Genomic DNA, 14,335 nt, shown 5'->3' on the forward strand with positions numbered 1-14,335 from the left:
TACTTTTTTATACTTTTATATTTTTTCACTTTGTTCTGGGAATCTACACATTACCTTTGGTTCTAGGATTTATTTAGGAGTCGCATTGAGGATAATTTTGTAGGACTTTGACTTTTATATTTAACAGTTACACTTTTATTAACCAGATCTGCATACACTGGACAACAGTTTATTTTTCACTCACTATCATTTGGATTTTGTATTCACTGGACATTTGGACTATTAGTACATCACATTGATCTCTTTAGAGATTTGCTTTCATTGGTTGTTTAAGTTGTTTTTAAACCGTTTTTAATAAATGTAACAATTTATATTAATGCTAATTGCCTGTCATCATATTTAAGCCTGCTGGCGCTCCTATTATCCACATTATTTCTGCTAATTTAACCTGGGGTATGTTAGGTAACCCCTTTATAGTGAGCTTTTATGAGTCAATCTTAGGCGCTGCTAACTATTTCCTTTATTCCTATATTTGGAAAACCCCTTGGCAAGCCATGCCATTTCATATGGAGAAATTGGGGGGAAATTTCCTAGCATAAGCAGATTTAGTAGGGTTGGTCACAATCCTTAGGAAATGTATCAAATTATTAATCTACAAACTTCCCCATAGATTTTAATGGTGTCGTTCTTTTGAAAATCATTACATAACTTTTTCCTAAAGGATTGTTAAAGGGACATAAATCCCACTTTTTTTTTTCTTTCATGACTCAGATAGATCATACGATTTAAAAAAAAATTTGAAATGTACTTCTATTATAAATTTGCTTCATTCTCTTGGCATCCTTTATTGAAGGAGCAGCAATGCACTACAGGGAGCTAGCTGAACTCATCAGTTACCCAATAATTAGAGGTATATTTGTGCAGCCACCAATTAACAGCTAGTTCCCAGCTCCTGAGCCTACCTAAGTATGCTTTTCAAAAAAGGATTCCCAGAGTACAAAGTAAAGTAGATACCAAGAGAACGAAGCAAAGTAGCCTCAGAGGTGGCGGATGAGTTAAGGAGCAGTGGTCTTAGGACCGCAGCTTAATAATTCGACCCCTTGGGATCTAATAACCAAGGTTTGGAGTCCACGAGAAAATGGATAGGATAAAATAATAAAGGCAGTATCTATTTGTCAGACACTGCAGTCTGAAGGACTTTCCTTCCAAAAACAAACTCCAAAGAGGCAAAAACATCAAAATGGAAACATTTAGGAAATGTTGAAATGGCCAAGTCAAAGCTTTACAAATCTGTTCAACAAAAGCCTTGTTTTTTTTTTTGGTTTTTTTTAAAGGCCCAAGAAGTAGCAACCTATCTGTGAAGTGGACTGTAATACGTGTAATACGGTAGTCCCGCCACCAAGCAAGCTACTGAATCACTTGTTCCCACCAAGAAGCTAAAGTGAACAGTAGTAGACTTTTTGTCTTATTACAGGGACCTAAAATGGATAAATAGATAGGGACCTTCCATGACAGAAGTAAAATTACAATATTATGCATGGCCTCAAAGAGCTTGCAGAGAGGACCAAATTTAAATTCTAAGGAAAATAAATAGGCTTAACGATAGGCCTTGATCTAAGCAAAGCCTAAACAAAAGCTTGGACATCCAGGAGCTGAGCTATCACCCTGTGATATAAAACAGAAAGAAACAAGTCTTGTGATAAATTCTTCTAACTACAGGCTTCCTAGTCTGAAGAAACCTATCAACCACAGCATTAGAAAAAAAAATCTTCAAAATTATGCGTTCAACCTCCACGCTGCCAAATTTATAAATTGTAGATCTTCATAAAATAGAGGACCTTGAGACAAAAGGTCCTGATGCTGTGGAAAAGTCGAAAGTGGAGAGCTGAACATCTGAATTAGATTTGCATACTATGTCCAACGAGATCACACCGGAGCAATAAGAATGACTGAGGCCTTCTCTTGTCTGATTCGAGTGACAGATCAGCCAATTCATCGGATTAGCCAATCACATCACTTCCGGTGACGTGGAATCAACTATCTGACCTCAAATTCCTTCACTACGCATGCACTCCAATGCATAACTGCATTCTCCAGAGCATCACCACATTACAATCATTGCAAGTCTGTCAGATCAGCCAAATCTGACCAAAAATTGAATCACTGCATATCTTGACAAAGAAACTGCTTGCTAAGAAGACATAAATACGATGCACTATAATTCCCCCATCTACACTATTTTTGTTTGCCTCCTCCTGTAGGGTTCAAGGGGTCACCTGATCCCTGGCATCCACCCCAAGTGAAGGTCCCAGGTGGATGCAAAAAGGATAGTGAAGATGGGGAAATTACAGTGCATCATATATATGTGTTTGATGCAGTGACTCAATGACGCGCATGCGCACTGAGGGAATTTGCAGTCAGACAGCTGATTCCACGTCACTGGAAGTGACATAATTGGCTATTCTGAGGAGTTGGCTGATCTGCCAGAACACTGGCCTGCCAAAACTGTGCTATGCTCGACCTGTTATTAGTCTAAACTGTCAGAACAGGAGTGCACACCCCAACAACAGCACGCCCAATTTAAAGTGTCCGTGCATAAATTATGGCAGTTTTAAAACTATACCGTACCACAAAAACTGCCCACATCATAACCTAGATTGGTAAAGAAGAACAATATACTCCAATATAGTTAGCCTTCACAGACTAATTTGTCACAAACTGGGTGTCCCACAAGCCCCTTTAACTACCTGAATGTGCAACAGATATTATACAAGTAAGGGATAAGCAATGAAAATAACATTACATGAACTTGCGTGGGAAATGTTGTCCCCTGGCTTTGCTATACTTGTAAAGTGTATCTACAAATATCCTATGTGAGGGCAGCTTACTTATCTGAATGGTACCCACTCCACTGAACTTACCAGCTGTAGAGAAAACTGCATCCAGTAGAGAGTCCATCCTATACTGTAAAGGTGATAGCAGAGGATACTGGGAAAAGAGTGCACCGAAAACCCAACAGGAGGAGGCTAAGGACAGGTCACTGCGACACCATAGGGAAATATTATGCCACTACCAAGTACTCTATACAGTCCTGTGTCCAAGTTGGTCTGTAGAATAAAAGGGGTAATGGGTTTCACTCAGGTCTGACTCTGAGCATCCCTTTCAGCAAAAAATCTGGAAAACCTCAAATCTTCATCTACTCCTGGAAGGCAAAGAACAAAACTGAGCTGTACAGGGAGGTGGGAGGGTTTAAAAGCTTTCGTTGTTTGGGGTTCTTTGCCTCCTCCTAGTGGAAGAAATTCAATCCCACATGTCAAGGCTTGTGGACTCTCACCACCTTATGAAAGAAATACATTTTAGGCGTAACAAAGAAAATTAAATCAGCTTAATCTCAATTTAAATATTAAAGGTACTTTGATATCACATTTAAACTCATAATTTAGATAGAGTATGTCATTTAAAAAAAATGCAATTTACTTCTATTATCAAATTCTGCACAGTTTGTTTTCTCATATTCACACATTCTGAAGCAAAATCTCTCACTGAGCATGTTCAAGAGTTCACAACACATACGTAAGTATATGAGTCTGTGATTTGCTGATGGATGTCACATGATACAGGGAGTGAGGGAATGGAATGAAATTTTGAAATTTGTTAGAAAAAAATTCACTGCTCATTTAACATTCAGAATAAGGGCTATTGCATTGTCTTTTTAGTATGCATTAGTTGATTAAGCAATTCAGCTGCATTTAATAATCCTTTAAATCTAATATCCTTTTCAGGTAATAACTTGGAGTATTTTATTTTCATTTTAGATAAATTTGATTTTCTATCCCGGTATTTTGTTTTTCTTACCGTGGGGGTCAGTTTTAAAAATGTGTGATTTGGTGAAGCATTGGAAAGGACCAGCTTGCTCTGTACCTCAGTCCCATCCTCTAGAATTACACCGTTAGCCTTTCCCTTGTCATCCACCATAATCTGCTCCACCACCTGTAGATAAATAGAATATACATGGTAAAACTTAACTTGCTAAATATGTAACCAACATACACAAAGAAAAATGGATATTTGTACTCTACAGTGATTAAAGGGACAGTCTAGTCCAAAAAAGCTTTCATGATTCAAATACGGCATGTAATTTTAAACAACTTTCCAATTTACTTTTACAACCAATTTTGCTTTGTTCTCTTGGTATTCTTAGTTGAAAGCTAAACCTAGGAGGTTCATATGCTAATTTCTTAGACCTTGAAGGCCACCTCTGCATTTGACAGTTTTTCAACACTAGAGGGTGTTAGTTCATGTGTTTCATATAGATAACATTGAGCTCATGCACGTGAATTTACAGAGGAGTGAGCACTGATTAGCTAAAATGCAAGTCTGTCAAAAGAAGTTAAATAGTCTGCAGAGGCTTGGATACAAGGTAATTACAGAGGTAAAACGTGTATTATTATAACTGTGTTGGTTATGCAGAACTAAGGAATGGGTAATTAAGGGATTATCTATCTTTTAAAACAACAACAATTCTGGTGTTGATTGTCCCTTTAAGAAGTGTGCCCTGACCTTGACTTTATTCTCTATTAGAGATCTCTCCTTCTAATAAGGGGGTCACATGAGTTTGGAAATGTTTAAAATGTATCTAATATTATTTATGATTAGATATTGTATTCCTATTTACTCTTCATAATTTGCAAGGTATAGAATCCTAAAATGTGGTGTTTTGGGATGGACACCTGTGACTAAATAAAGAATACTGCTTTTTTGGTGGTTTGCTTTGGAAAGGGCAGTAAAATGGATTAGCAGAAAATAGGTTAATAAGGAAATAAACTAATTATTGAAGGACTATGCACTACATGAGCAAATGTATTTTGAAAGGCTTTGACATTTTAAATTAACAGTAATGACATAATTAATAATTTAAGATCACCCAGAAACTAAATCTAATTACTATGGCTGGCATTTTTTTATTATCAACAAAGGTGGCAAAACTAACCTGGATAACTGTAATATATGATACATCTATATATAATACAATATTTCCCTCTCTCCTCTACCCTGCTCAATCTATTTTTATCCCCAACCCCCTCTTTCTCTCTCCCCCCTCTCTCTCTATATCAATCTTACCTCTGTGACCATCTCCTCCCTCTCATTCTTCCAATCTCTCAATTCCCCTTTGTCTCCCCCCTCTCCCCTTCTCTCTCTTTCTTCCCCTCTTTCTTTCTCTACTGTCCTCTCTCCCCTTTCTTTCTCCCTCTCCCCCACTCTCTCATTATCTCCCCCTCCTTCCCTCTCTCCCCCCTTCTGTTCTTTCTCTTCTCTTCTCTCTCTTTCTCCCCCTCTGTCTATCTCTCTCTCTGTCTCCCTCTCCCCGATTCTCTCATTATCTCACCCCCTCCTTCTCTCTCCCTCTCCCGTCTCATTCTCCCTCTCTCTTTCCCCCCGTCTCCCTCTCTCCCCCCACTCTCTCTCTCTCTCTCTCTCTCTCCCTCCCTCCCTCTCCTTCTCTGTCTCTCCTGTCTTTCCCCATCCCCTGTCTTCTCCCTCTATCTCCCTCTCTCACTCTGCATCTGATATTCAAAACCTCTTCACACAGGGGAGATAATCTAAAATGATCCTCTAGCACAGTGTTTTTCAACCAGTGTGCCGTGGCACACTAGTGTGCCGTGAGAGATCCTCAGGTGTGCCACGGCAGACTGACATCAGTGTGACATATTTTTTAAACTTTGCTTGTTTTTTACTCCCAGTGCAGGGGTAGTTTGTAGGAGGCATGGCATAACAGCACAATACATACAGTATGTGTGTGTTTGTGTGTATGTGTATATATATATATATGCTGTATTAGGCTACAATGTGTGATTTTTTAAAAAATTTTGGGATGGTGGTGTGCCACAGGATTTTTTAATGTAAAAAAGTGTGCCACGGCAAAAAAAAGGTTAAAAATCACTGCTCTAGCACTGCAAGATCCCTAGTGATAGACAGTCACACACTCTCAAACACAGTCTCTCTTTCTCATATACTCACAGACACACCTTCTCTAACACACACTCTCATTTAGACACTCTGTCACTCACAAACCCACTCTCTCACACACACTCTGTTTCTCACACACTGTCACAAACTTGCAGACATTGACACGTACACTCACACATTCTGTCTCATACACACTTACTCAGACGCACACCCACTTTCACACACACACTCACTCTCTCACACACACACTCTGACACTAACACTCTTTCACACTCTCACACACACACAATAATACATATTATAAATCAATAAATATAATTATTATAAATAACAGATATTTAGCTTCCATTACAGATCATTTGCAGATATGGACCTAAATCTGATTTTGGAACACACAAAACTAAATAAAATTTGAAGCCCCTGAAATGAAGTCACAAATTAGTCTTATATTTTAGACATCAAAAATATTACTTGGTGCCTTAAGTATCATAGAGCACAGCCAAAAAGAGTCCCAGGATCTAGACAATTAGAAAAACTTTATAAAAAACTATGTCTCATGTAGCAGCTGTATATGTGACTCCATCAGATTATGTCATATTTAGGATAAAACTTTATTTAATAAATTAAAATATTTAAATATTCAAAAACAATTAAGAATGAGCCACTGGAAAGCACAATGTTGACCCATTCCATGGCTCTTCACTTAACAGTGGTAAGTGATGCCTATGTATATGGTGGTCACTGCTACCCAATTTCCTTCTTTCTAATCTGGCAATAAAATCGACATTATACATTTAACTAAGCATAGTTAAATTAATGCCTTGGTGATTTCCCAAAAGACTTCTCTGAAGTTCTTCTCTAGACATCTTGAATGTCTATGTTCTTCAGAAAGGTCAACCTACTCTTTTCTCTCCTTGTTCTACAGAAGTATACACCAAGGCATGCATTTACAATATAAGAGACATTACAAAAAGGTCACTGAAAGAGTCACAATGGTGAAGAAATCTGTGTACCCTGCCATCACCTGCAACATGTTTACCTACTAGTAACAGGTGCCACTGCCAACATAATCTAGGTAGTATATGCATGATGCTGATCACTCGGATACAAGGAACTGGCATGTTCCATGATAACAGTAGCGTATGTGGTCACTCATAATACACAGACTACAGACGTTGAGTTCTCTAATTCATTACTTGAGTTCTGACCTAGAGGGGTTATAATAAAGGTCAGCATGAAAACAAGGCCTCCAAATAGTCTGACTGCACCCATGTTAAAAAAACAGAAACTCCCTAATTCTCAACTTTAAAACGGAATCATCAAATGATAAACTTCAGAATCCCATAAAAAAGTGAGCCTTTTGCTAAAGAAAAAAAATGGATTGCTTATGGCTTTTGCACTCCACTTACAAGACACTGACCTGAAATTCAAGTGTGAGACCAGTAGATTTTGCACTCTAGTAGATAATTTTGCACTCTAGCTAGCGCCGGTTAGCTAAACACTCCATCCGATCACCACCATTACCCCTTCATGACATAGGCAATTGTCCAAGTTCTGAACGTAAACAAAACCTAGAATTTCAGCTATATGTCTAACCATAATTTACCCCTTTCACATTAAGTGCACCCACACTGATTATATATTACTAGTCCTAAAGCCCGTTGACACGGGCCGTGTTATTCCCATTATTATTCCCATTCTCTCTCCCATTCCCATTCTCTCTCCCATTCTCTCTCTCCCATTCTCTCTCATTCTCTCTCTCTCATTCTCTCTCTCTCATTCTCTCTCTCCCATTCTCTCTCCCTCTCTCCCATTCTCTCTCCCTCTCTCCCATTCTCTCTCCCATTCTCTCTCTCCCATTCTCTCTCTCCCATTCTCTCTCTCCCATTCTCTCTCTCCCTCTCTCTCTCTCTCCCATTCTCTCTCTCCCATTCTCTCTCTCTCTCTCTCTCTCTCTCTCTCTCTCTCTCTCTCTCTCTCTCTCTCTCTCCGCGCCTCTCACAGCTGAGCTGCTGCCGGGTCCTCGCGCGCCTCTCACAGCTGAGCTGCTGCCGGGTCCTCGCGCGCCTCTCACAGCTGAGCTGCTGCCGGGTCTCTCTCTCTCTCTCTCTCTCTCTCTCTCTCTCTCTCTCTCTCTCTCTCTCTCTCTCTCTCTCCGCGCGCCTCTCACAGCTGAGCTGCTGCCGGGTCCTCGCGCGCCTCTCACAGCTGAGCTGCTGCCGGGTCCTCGCGCGCCTCTCACAGCTGAGCTGCTGCCGGGTCCTCGCGGCAAGAGTTTGTCAGAACTGCGCATGACGGCTTCAGACAAACTCTTGTCTTTTATAATATAGGATTTTTTAGAGGACAGATTGGGCTTTCTTTTAGCATCAATTTATTTCTAAACTATGATTTTATATGAAAGAATTCTAAGTAAGTGTGAGAAATTAAGAAATGTTATGTTTGCCAAAAATGTTATTGTGAATATCATCATCCTCATCCTGATATATATTACTGCAATAAAACACCCATACTTGTGTTCAGCAATGTCCCACGAGTATAATGATACCCCCCATCATCCATGTACAGGTTTTCTGAGATTTCTGGAATTTACAGGACCCAACATAGGGCCTACCCATTTACATAGAAATTTGGCACATTCATTTTCTGGGCTTAAGTCGCCTTTCATACATTATAGCAGCCCAGGAATGAAAATGACTCCATCATAGCATACTATTTACAAAAGTAGACACCCCAGGGTATTCCAAAAGGTCCATGTTATGTCTTTTTGTGAAGCCCCTTAGGCACAACGCCTGGCCAAATGTAGTGGTCATATTTTTTGTATGCGTTTTTTACACAAACACTGCACGTTGGCTGTTTCTGTCATCAACCTTTTATGTTTTGCTGCTATAAAACACATATATTTGTGTTTGGCAACGTCCTATGAGTACAACAGTACCCCCCATGTAGAAGGTTTACAGAAGTTACAGGGCCAAATATGGGGTCTGTCCATTTAAATTAAAATTTGGCACATTCATTTTCTGGGCCTATGTCCTCTTTGAGACATTATAGCAGCCCAGGAATGAAAATTAACCCATCATGGCACTCCATTTGCAAAAGTAGACAACCCAGGGTATTCAAAAAGGACTATGTTTAGTCTTTTTTTGTTGCGACTCAGTCACAACATCTGGCCAAATGTAGTGTTCATATTTTAGTTTTAGTTTTTCACAAAAACACTGCCTTTTTGCTGTTTATATCACCCTTATATATTTTACTTCTATAATACACACATATTTGTGTTCAGCGATGTCCCATGAGTACAACAACATTTTCTGGACCTATGTTGCCTTTGAGACAGTATGGCAGCTCAGGAATGAAAATTACCCCATCAGGGCATACCATTTGCAAAAGTAGACAACCCAGGGTATTCAAAAAGGACTATGTTTAGTCTTTTTTTGTAGCCACTTAGTCACAACACCTGGTCAAATTTAGTGCTTATATATTTTTATTTCCAGTTTTTCACACAAACACTGCCTTTTTGTTATTTGGATCATCATCTTTATATGTTTTATTACTATAATACACCCATATTTGTGTTCAGTGATATTCTATGAGTACAACAATACCCCCATGCACAGGTATTATGGGGTTTCAGGAAGTTACAGGGCCCAATATGGGGTCTGCCCATTTACATGGAAATTTGGCACATTGAATTTCTGGACCTATGTTGCCTTTGAGACAGTGGGGGGTAGTTATCAAGCCGTCTACTTTTCTGACTTCGCCGGCCCAATACGCCCGCCTAAGCTCGCCTACCTTCGCCGCCGCGGACCTGAAAAAATAAAGCTGTCAAAAAGCCGCGGGGCGATGAGCAGCGGACTGTGAGAGTTATCACTCATCCGATCTCGCTGCCCTTTGGCTTTTTCCCAGCTTTATTGCTAGCCTGTCACTAAGCACTCACACTAAACTGCACTGTTCTACCCCCTATACCGGCGCCCCCGGAGCCCCCCGCAACTAAATAAAGTTACTAACCCCTAAACCGCCGCTCCTAGACCCCGCCGCAACTCTTATAAATGTATTAACCCCTAAACCGCCGCTCCTAGACCCTGCCGCAACTCTTATAAATGTATTAACCCCTAAACCGCCGCTCCCGGACACCGCTGCCACCTACAGTATACCTAGTAACCCCTATCCTGCCCCCCCTACACCGTCGCCCTCTATTATAAAATTATTAACCCCTATCCTGCTGATCCCGCACCTCTCCGCAACTAAATAAATAGTTTAACCCCTAAACCGCCGCTCCATGAACCCGCCGCAACCTATATTAAACCTATTAACCCCTATCCTGCCCCCCCCTACACCGTCGCCACCTATAATAAATTTATTAACCCCTAATCTGCCCCCCTACACCGTCGCCACCTATAATAAATTTATTAACCCCTATCCTGCCCCCCACTACGCCGCCGCCACTGTAATACAATTATTAACCCCTAAACCTAAGTCTAACCCTAACCCTAACGCCCCCCTAACTTAAATATTAATTAAATAAATCTAAATAAATTAACTCTTATTAACTAAATGAATCCTATTTAAAACTAAATACTTACCTTTAAAATAAACCCTAATATAGCTACAATATAAATAATAATTATATTCTAGCTATCTTAGGATTTATATTTATTTTACAGGTAACTTTGTATTTATTTTAGCTAGTTAGAATAGTTATTAAATAGTTATTAACTATTTAATAACTACCTAGCTAAAAGAAATACAAAATTACCTGTAAAATAAATCCTAACTTAAGTTACAATTAAACCTAATACTACACTATCATTAAATTAATTAAATAAACTACCTACAAATAACTACAATTAAATACAATTACATAAACTAACTAAAGTACAAAAAATTAAAAAAGCTAAGTTACAAAAAATAAAAAAATAAGTTACAAACATGTTAAAAATATTACAACAATTTTAAGCTACTTACACCTAATCTAAGCCCCCTAATAAAATAACAAACCCCCCCCAAAATAAAAAAATGCCCTACCCTATTCTAAATTAAATAAATTTCAAAGCTCTTTTACCTTACCAGCCCTTCAGATTTTTTATTTTTTTTATTTTGGGGGGGTTTGTTATTTTATTAGGGGGCTTAGATTAGGTGTAAGTAGCTTAAAATTGTTGTAATATTTTTAACATGTTTGTAACTTATTTTTTTATTTTTTGTAACGTTGCTTTTTTTATTTTTTGTACTTTAGTTAGTTTATGTAATTGTATTTAATTGTAGTTATTTGTAGGTAGTTTATTTAGTTAATTTAATGATAGTGTAGTATTAGGTTTAATTGTAACTTAGGTTAGGATTTATTTTACAGGTAATTTTGAATTTCTTTTAGCTAGGTAGTTATTAAATAGTTAATAACTATTTAATAACTATTCTAACTAGCTAAAATAAATACAAAGTTACCTGTAAAATAAATATAAATCCTAAGATAGCTATAATATAATTATTAATTATATTGTAGCTATCTTAGGGTTTATTTTACAGGTAAGTATTTATTTTTAAATAGGAATAATTTATTAAAGTATAGTGTAGTGTTAGGTGTAATTGTAACTTAGGTTAGGATTTATTTCACAGGTACATTTCTCTTTATTTTAGCTAGGTAAGCTATTAAATAGTTAATAACTATTTAATAGTTATTGTACATGGTTAAAATAAATTGAAAGTTACCTGTAAAATAAATATAAATCCTAAAATAGCTAGAATATAATTATTATTTATATTGTAGCTATATTAGGGTTTATTTTAAAGGTAAGTATTTAGTTTTAAATAGGATTCATTTAGTTAATAAGAGTTAATTTATTTAGATTTATTTAATTAATATTTAAGTTAGGGGGGCGTTAGGGTTAGGGTTAGACTTAGGTTTAGGGGTTAATAATTTTATTACAGTGGCGGCGGCGTAGTGGGGGGCAGGATAGGGGTTAATAAATTTATTATAGGTGGCGACGGTGTAGGGGGGGCAGATTAGGGGTTAATAAATTTATTATAGGTGGCGACGGTGTAGGGGGGGCAGGATAGGGGTTAATACATTTAATATAGGTTGCGGCGGGTTCAGGGAGCGGCGGTTTAGGGGTTAATACATTTATTATAGTTGCGGTGGGCTCCGGGAGCGGCGGTTTAGGGGTTAATATGTATAGAGTAGCTTGCGGTGGGCTCCGGGAGCGGCGGTTTAGGGGGTAATAACTTTATTTAGTTGCGGCGGTGTAGGGGGGGGGTCAGATTAGCGGTGTTTAGACTCGGGGTACATGTTAGGGTGTTAGGTGTAGACAGCTCCCATAGGAATCAATGGGATGTCTGTCAGCAGCGAACTTGTACTTTCGCTATGGTCAGACTCCCATTGATTCCTATGGGATCCGCCGCCTCCAGGGGTGGCGGATTGAAAACCAGGTACGCTGGGCCGTAAAAGTGCCGAGCGTACCTGCTAGTTTTTTGATAACTAGCAAAAGTAGTGAGAATGTGCCGCACTTGTGTGCGGAACATCTGGAGTGACGTAAGAATCGATCTGTGTCGGACGGAGTCCGGCGGATCGATGCTTACGTCACAAAATTCTACTTTTGCCGGTCTCGAGCCTTTGATAACTAAGGCGTATCAGCCTCGCCACAAATACGCTGCGGAATTTCAGCGTATTTGAGGTTGACGGCTTGATAACTACCCCCCAGTATGGCAGCCCAGAAATGAAAATTACCCCGCTCATGACATACCATTTCCGAAAGTGGATAACTCAGAAAATTCTAAAAGGAGTATTTTAGATGTTTTGTTTAACTTATCATGGCCTTAGAGTGGATGGGCTTAACATATAAAGGGGCAGAACAAGGTCAGGTAATTTATGAAGTTAGGAATACAGAATAATAACATAAAATAAATTAGGAACACATACAGATTGCTTTCAAATTAAAAGTTTAACTCTGTGTGATAAATTATTAAACAATTAGTGATACAGAGGCCAGGTAGAGAGGGGCAGTCAGGGCCAGGGTTGGCTCCAGAACGAATGAAATGGGGGGGGGGCATTTTTTTTCACGAGGGGGCACGCTTTTACAAAAGTATGCATTAGAGTCAAAATAAGAGCAGACCTACATATTCTGGCTGGCTTATCCCCCACTATTAACATTTGGACAATATGTGCTAAATCACTAGGTAAAAGAATGAAGTCTAAATCCTATGCAGTGCACTAAAACAAAGCCATTAAACTTGAGACCCCCAGTGCAATAGCTCCTTAAAAACAATTCACCCCTTAATCACCATTATCCAAAACCCTTAAACACATTCTCAAATCTCAATCATGTCCCCTAAACAGCCATGCACCCCAAACTCCCCAATGCAATTAACCCATTTGTTTGCAATAGCAGTGAGGATACTAGGTTTTCAGGTACTGGTAATTTTGTAGATTAGATTTAGCTATACAAAAAAATTGAAAAATAGAGAGAGTAGAAAATATTGCTGTATATTTAATATTCGGTGCTACCCTTGAATAATAAATTTAAACAACAGAAAAGATAGACATATATTGGGGCATTTGTAAATGTCCCAAAAAAAGCAAGGGATAAAAAAGCACACGAAAAGTTATTTTGAAATAATCCAATTTCTTTATTTAAATGTCTCACTTCACATTCAGTGTTTGATCAGTTCCTCCGGGCTGCAGTAGTTAGAGGAACTTCTTACAATTTAAAATACAAAATCAAAACAAAAGCAGTACATAAAGCTATCTGAAAATCTCAAACCCTATGCATACGTATGCAGACTAAAACAATGCAAAACTATAGGATAACATATATGAAAATCATGCACAAAATGTCTAAATACAAGACACTACTAAATTATCCTAAATGTCAGACATATATTTAGCATACTATATACAAAATGAACAAGAAACTTATCAGTCCATTTTCCACTGTTTAGTGTAAGTATGAAAGCCATATACTGATAATACATAGCATGTGTCGGTAGATAATCGACCGCAACAGAATCTGCTGCACACTAGGTCAAAAAACCGATCCACAATTTGTATAATGTTAAGACAGTACTTATCTTCCAAAGTAAAGTTGTGATGGTGCTTTTTCCTTTGCTAATCCGTAATTCCTCGGCGTGTGACGTAATCCCCAATGGGGGTGGTTAGCTCGTCACTGCAGCTCCAATTGGTTCCTAATACCTGAAACTGTATCCATTGGTCCAGGAAAGAACCAAGAGAGAGTAGACCAACCGCAACTCTGTATCTCCTTGTCAGGACACCCACGATCGATATCAGGCTCTCATATTGACAAGTGAAAGTACTTGGGAAATAAAGCACCTGCTTTTTATAAGCTGTCCTCAGGCTCCAAGAGTCGATTCCTAAAGTCAGTTCACAGATACAGCATCCAAGCGCTATCGTTTCAGCACATATGCACAGCTCCCAGGCTTGTTC

At 38.6% G+C, this 14,335-nt stretch overlaps 1 protein-coding gene across 1 annotated transcript in view; it reads right to left on the reverse strand.

The window, feature by feature from the left end:
• PYROXD2 (pyridine nucleotide-disulphide oxidoreductase domain 2) overlaps positions 1-14,335 on the reverse strand; it is a 214,253-nt gene that overhangs the window by 102,152 nt on the left and 97,766 nt on the right. The window contains exon 10 of the mRNA XM_053692557.1: positions 3,796-3,930. Coding sequence (XP_053548532.1) covers positions 3,796-3,930 — 135 coding nt within the window. The remainder of the gene's footprint in view (positions 1-3,795; positions 3,931-14,335) is intronic.

The sequence above is a fragment of the Bombina bombina genome, chromosome 9, assembly GCF_027579735.1.
Source record: "Bombina bombina isolate aBomBom1 chromosome 9, aBomBom1.pri, whole genome shotgun sequence".
NCBI classification, from domain to species: domain Eukaryota; kingdom Metazoa; phylum Chordata; class Amphibia; order Anura; family Bombinatoridae; genus Bombina; species Bombina bombina.